Below are 6,000 nucleotides of genomic sequence, written 5' to 3'. Positions count from 1 at the left end.
TTCTCCCTGCAGAGATATTCTAAACCCAAAATTTTCCTTTGGCATGTAGCTTAATATTCTAACTTAAAATTATCAAGACCTTATAGTAGTCTAGAGAAATCCAAGTTTTAGTGGACTGTGTCATGTGGAATTCCTTTAAATCAAATCAATACTAGATAAAGCACTAAAGCCTAGTTAGTTTTTAACTTTTTATTGGAACGCTATGGTTGTAAAACAAATTAAAAGATAGATAAAGAGAGAGAAGCTAGAAAAGCGAGATAAAGAACCATCAATTAAAATTATAATGAAAATTATAATGCATCATAAATTACATTCAAAGTTCCCCTACAATTTCAACTCAAATAGAACATAAAAAAGCAACCAACTCAAAAGTGTGCAGTCCCTTGCACAACTCAAACAATCATTAGCTGATAAGTCTAATCAAGCCCAACTCAGACAACCATAATATATGTGTCTAACCACAAGAACCACCAAACCATGTTGAAAACTATGGTGCGTCAAGTGATGAAAGATGCCTTCTTCTCTTTGCACTTTGGACATGATTGAGCAAGGCTACTCTTCTTTTTACCACCTTTTACTTTCTTACCATCATCATAGTCGAAAGATAATAAAGTGGGTTTGTAGGATAGATAATCACCGTGACATAATCCCTCCTCACGTGGTAACAAGACATTCAGCCTTCCACTCTCAATCCCGTAACTTACTATTTTATTACCATAAACTATCAATATATCATTCCCAACCACAACCTTTGGATATATATAACCATACTCATATCTACTTTTGAGCCCCCATTCCCCCAAATTTGCATCCACCACCTTCTCCCATGTCTTTCCTTTTCTTAAAGCCCACAACCTTAGTTCCAAATTATGGCTGGCAACTGCCATTGAAATACAACCATCCCATTCCATCACCCCAACATGATCATTACACTCTGTTTGTGGTGGTGCTGGTATGATATGTAACTCCTCTTTCACCATGTCGAAAGCAATCAGATCTAGGGTGTTGACGCGGTCATATATGTAACATGTGTGTCCGATGGATTTGATTTCCCGCAAGCTGAAGATTAGAGCTTCGCTTGGCTCTACCCATTTCCCAATTGTTGAGTCGAAGACCACGTGAATTTCGATAAAAAGTACTGCCAATACCTTGAATTTGCAATTTTGGGGGTCGAAATAGAATCCAAAATGCACTATAGGCGGCCCATGAATATGTGGAAGGCGAGTGGATTGGCCGGTTGCAGGGTTGACAATGCAGAAGGCATCTTTGTTTATTAATATGCAAAGTATGCCATTGCTGCATTTTATTTTTCTTGGCATCCACGAAGAGCTATGGGGTAGTTCAGATAGTTGCATGATGTGTTCGTGGTGTTTCAAGGAAATAGTGAAAATAGGAGACTTTTTGTGGAAGAATGGATGGAAGAGTACAAAAGGTTGGGAGGCAGAATGAGGAGTGAGAGAGTGGAGGTATAGAAAGCAATGAGAGGAAAAGAGGTTATACCAAGATTTGGAAACCCTCTTGAAATTAAGGATGGAAGGTTCAGGCAACTCCACTAGGATTTCTTCTAATAACTCATCGGGCAACTTGTCACATAGAGAACCCATCTTTTGATAACAAAAACATGTGCATGTTAACCTGTTAGTATAGAGAATGAACAAAACAACTATATAGGAGAGAGAGAGGATGTAATTTAGAGAAGAAAGCTAACATAATCTAGAGAGAGTGTGTGTGATTTAGAGAGAGGGAGGTGTAATTTGGAGAAGAGAGCTAATGTAATCTGGAGTGAGTGTGATTTAGAGAGCGAGAAAGAGTTCATGTAATTTAGAGAGATAGAGCTAATGTAATTTAGAGAAAGGGAGAGAGAGTTGTTGTAATTTAGAGAAAAAGAGCTAATGTCATTGAGAGAGAGAGTGAGTTAAGATCTCACAATATCTCTTGTCACACCCAAAATTAAATTAAGAAGAACAAGATAAAAACAAATTTTTCTGGTTAAGCAATTACACAAAGAAACAGTTGAAAAGGAAAAGGCAGTATTTACACGATTTTAGCATGGATTAATTTAGAGAGAAGAGCTAATGTAATTTAGAGAGAGTTGTTGTAATTTAGAGAAAAAGAGCTAATGTAATTGAGAGAGAGAGCTAATATCTTACAATATCTCTCTCTCACACCCAAAATTAAATTATGAAGAACATGATAAAAACATATTTTTCTGGTTAAACAATTACGCAAAGAAACACTTGAAAAGGCAGTATTTACATGATTTCAGCATGGATCGAAACAACAAAGAGAAAATGCAAAACACATTATCTTAATAATCTTAAACTTTTTTTTCTGAACGGTAATAATAATCTTGAACTTGTGAAGAACTAAGAAGAAAAAAAGCATAACTCCATACATACTGAGAGAGAACCACCCCAAGAAACACTAATGGCGTATGAATGAATAGAAACATAAAGGATTGATTATAAAGTGATAAACTCAATAACAGAAAAACATAATTAAGATGAAATAGAACCAATGGATTATAAAGTGATGAACTCAAACAAGAAAAACAGAATTAAGATGAAAAAGAACCAAAGCTACAAGAACTCACCTATGCAAAACTTTTCTTATGTCTCTATTGGTTTCTCTAAATTCTTTTATGACTTCTTTCTCTCTCTCGAAATTCTTGTATGACTTATTTATAAGAAAAAGAAGAAAAAACGGGTACTCTTGTTTATAAATTTGGTTGATCTTGATCTTACCCCTAATAAGATATGAGTTGGACTTTTATTTTCATCTGAGTTCCAGAGTTAATTGAACACTAGAAATCTTGGAAAGAGTTAATTGAAAGTTAACGAAAACTTGAAATCTTGGAAAGAGTTAATTGAAACTTAACTCTGAGTTATGAGATTGAGTTCTAGAGAGAGAAAGAGAGAGAGAGTTAATTGAAAACTTTAATTGAAACTTACATCTGAGAGATTTGAATGGAAAACTTTAGCGTCTAGGGTTTTCTGATCCTCTGAAAGATCCTCTGGCTGAAGAGGGGAGAGTTTTGATTGCAAGGTCCTCGCTTCCCTAACAAAGAGAGAGATTTTCTATAGCTCAACTAGATAATTACGAATATAGCTCAACTACATAAATAAAGGGCAATCTTTCTATACTTCCTCTATAGCATAAAACTTTTATACTTTTCTCTATCGAACCGAACCGTTCATTATGAATGGATGGCCAAGGTTTTCCCTACAGCATAAAACTTATATACTTCTCTTTATCGAATCGTTCAAAATGGAGGGCCAAGGTTGTCCCAATTACAATCTCATGCCTTTACACTGTTTTATTTTTATTAACGAGTAATACTAAAACAATATTTTCAATAAAATAAAATGACCAAAATACTTTTGAAAGTTTTAAGAGGTATTTTGGTCATTATATTTTATTGAAAATTTATTTTTATGGTAAGAGAAGTATAAATCTTCTATGTTATAGGGGAAGTATAGACACCCTTCCCAAAAATAAGGGATAAAAACGACTCCCATGGTAAGAGATGATAGGGTAAGGAGTCCTAAACAAACTTAGAAAGGGTCAACGAGATAAATACAAATATAAAATTAAAAGGTAGAGACATGTTGGAAAATATGTGGAAAAATGAGAGAAAAATGTTTAGAGATATATCTATTATTTCAAATAAGAGATGATAGGGTAAGGAGGCCTAGATAAACTTAGAAAAGGCTCACCAAGATAAATACGAATATAAAATTAAAAGGTAGAGAAAAATATGAGGAAAAATAAGAGAAAAATGTTTGGACGTATATCTATTACTTGAAATAATTTTCTAATACTTGCTCACTTAAATAAAAGATAAAGGATAGATACATGCAAGCCCCACCTATATGTGCAAGTCAAAATTATTTCCAAATTTTTTAATTCATACCTCCAACTAAAATTTAGAAATGGATGAGCCTCCCAAAATTATTTCCTATTTTTTAGTTCAAACCTCCTAAAATTGATACCTACTGGATTTTGCCCATTTTTTTAATATTCTAAAATCAATCTATCATATTGGTGAAGGTAATCTCTCACACACAATCCCTGCGTACGATCTCTCTCTCTCTCTAAGTTCGTGGGTGGGAAATATCCCCCTATTTATTGTCACTATACAAAATTGGTAGATAAATAATACCAATATTACATTTATATAATATTATGGTTCATTAATAATAACCAACATGATTAAAGTTAATTATTTACATGATGTTAGTTCTTTGTATTTTGTAATTAATATTTACAGAGCTATGAGTAATATATTAATTATGTAATAAATAATCATAGTCGTAGTTGATATTATAACTGTGTTATACGCACTTATATGTAATTATATTTTAATAAGTATAAGATTACCATGGTTTTTTTTATTATAATTATGATTGGATTTTAAGATTATAAAAGATTAAGTGAAATATTGATAATCTACATTATAATTTTATGTTGATAATTATTACGGCTCTACCCAATAGTTCTCTATCAACTTAGGTTTGTTTCTCTCTCTTTCTTCTCCTATTCCTATTGAGAGTAGGTGTTCTAATCAACTTAAGAATGGATATCTCTCTCCTTTCTCTCTCTAAAATTTATATTTTAAACATGGATGGAGTGCATTATCTATAGCCCTGAAACGTAACTCTCAAGATCAGATCGAGTCTACTTTTAACAAAGAGAAGAGATTCCAACCTTTTCAAACAATTATATAACCAGTTCAAGACTCCAGGTATTGTACCTCACCCCCTTTTATCTTATTTGTTTTTCCTTTTTTTTTTTTCTTCTTTTTATTATATAGATTACCCTTTTCCTCTTTTTTTTTTTTTTTTTTAATGTTATGTTTTCCTGTTTATTTTGTTTTTACATTATTGTTGGTAACTTTTGTACATGCTTTCTGTAGTTTTCATTTCTTTTTTACTTTTTTTATTTTGATTATGGAAAAAACTTTCTTGTCTATCTGTTGTGGTGCCCGTAGAAAACTTTCCCACCATTTATTTTTTTATTGTTTTTTGATGGCTATAGAAATTTTGGTTATAGAACCAGACAGTCCCAATATGGATGGGTTTGGATCGGGACTGGTTCGGTAAGCCGGGTCATTGGGGACTCGGAAGCCCATTATTGCCTGATTCCACTGGTTTTCAATTTTTTAATTTTAGTTGTATGTATATATCAATATGGATGGGTGAATTTCCGATTTGGATTGGTGAATCGAGGATTACTGCAGACAAAAACAAGTGTTTGAGGTGAACTATTTTTTGGTATGGCAGACAACAATGCACTCGAAAAGGAAACCACCCGGATATAGATCCGGGTATATTGACCTATTATCCCTAAGAGATTAACAATTTAATTTCAAAATACTCATAAAAAAAAAGATTACCTTGAGTTGGAATAATAGATAGAATAATAGATAGAATGTTAAATAGTTTATCTCTAATGGATATTTTGATAGATTTTTTTTTATTTTATTATTTAAGTTCAATATAACTTTTCCCCAAAGAACCAGATAAGGTATTCACATAGTCCCTAGCATGATATAGTATTGTATATCTACATCAAGTACTCTCTTATGTTCCTTACCTTTTTATTAATTATTATTGTTTTATATATATATATATATCTATATATATATATATATATATAACCCTCTCACACCCATATAAATATAACTTATTACTATTAAATACATATCTCTAAAAAAAATTATCTTTAAACCCATTTACCCAATTAATTTGACACATCTCTAGATAGAAAAGTTATCTATAAACCCAATTTGAGTTATCAATAAACTCATTCACCTTGAGAAGCATAAGAGAGTTCTTGCTTATTGGCTTCATTGAAAACCAGTCTGGAGATTGATACCCTCTCTTACCCGGGCTGGTGATTGAATTTCAGAGAGAGAAAGAAGAGAGAGGTTTGAGAGAGAAGAAATCAATGGAGGATAGGTGCTTAGATGAGGTTCTCGGCTTGAGCAGAAGCTGCCCT

At 32.5% G+C, this 6,000-nt stretch overlaps 1 protein-coding gene across 2 annotated transcripts; it reads right to left on the bottom strand.

The window, feature by feature from the left end:
- Positions 1-250: 250 nt before the first annotated feature.
- LOC110006729 (F-box/LRR-repeat protein At2g43260-like) lies at positions 251-5,892 on the bottom strand. Of its 2 annotated transcripts, XM_088850306.1 has the most exons (3): positions 5,814-5,892; positions 2,952-3,057; positions 251-1,604 (listed from the first exon to the last, which is right to left on the bottom strand). In XM_088850306.1, the coding sequence occupies exon 3, from the start codon at positions 1,602-1,604 to the stop codon at positions 498-500; it is 1,107 nt and encodes a 368-aa protein (XP_088706432.1). In that variant the 5' UTR covers positions 2,952-3,057; positions 5,814-5,892; the 3' UTR covers positions 251-497. The 2 variants fall into 2 exon arrangements, with proteins under 2 accessions (XP_088706432.1, XP_020519172.1); XM_020663513.2 differs by lacking the exon at positions 5,814-5,892 and having other exon boundaries at positions 2,952-3,073.
- Positions 5,893-6,000: the final 108 nt, after the last annotated feature.

Source organism: Amborella trichopoda, chromosome 10, assembly GCF_054954075.1.
Source record: "Amborella trichopoda isolate Santa Cruz 75 chromosome 10, AtrichopodaSantaCruz75HAP2 v2.0, whole genome shotgun sequence".
Taxonomy (NCBI): Eukaryota; Viridiplantae; Streptophyta; class Magnoliopsida; order Amborellales; family Amborellaceae; genus Amborella; species Amborella trichopoda.
Note: the sequence above shows the minus strand (reverse complement) of the source record. Positions and strands in the feature narration are given on the sequence as shown.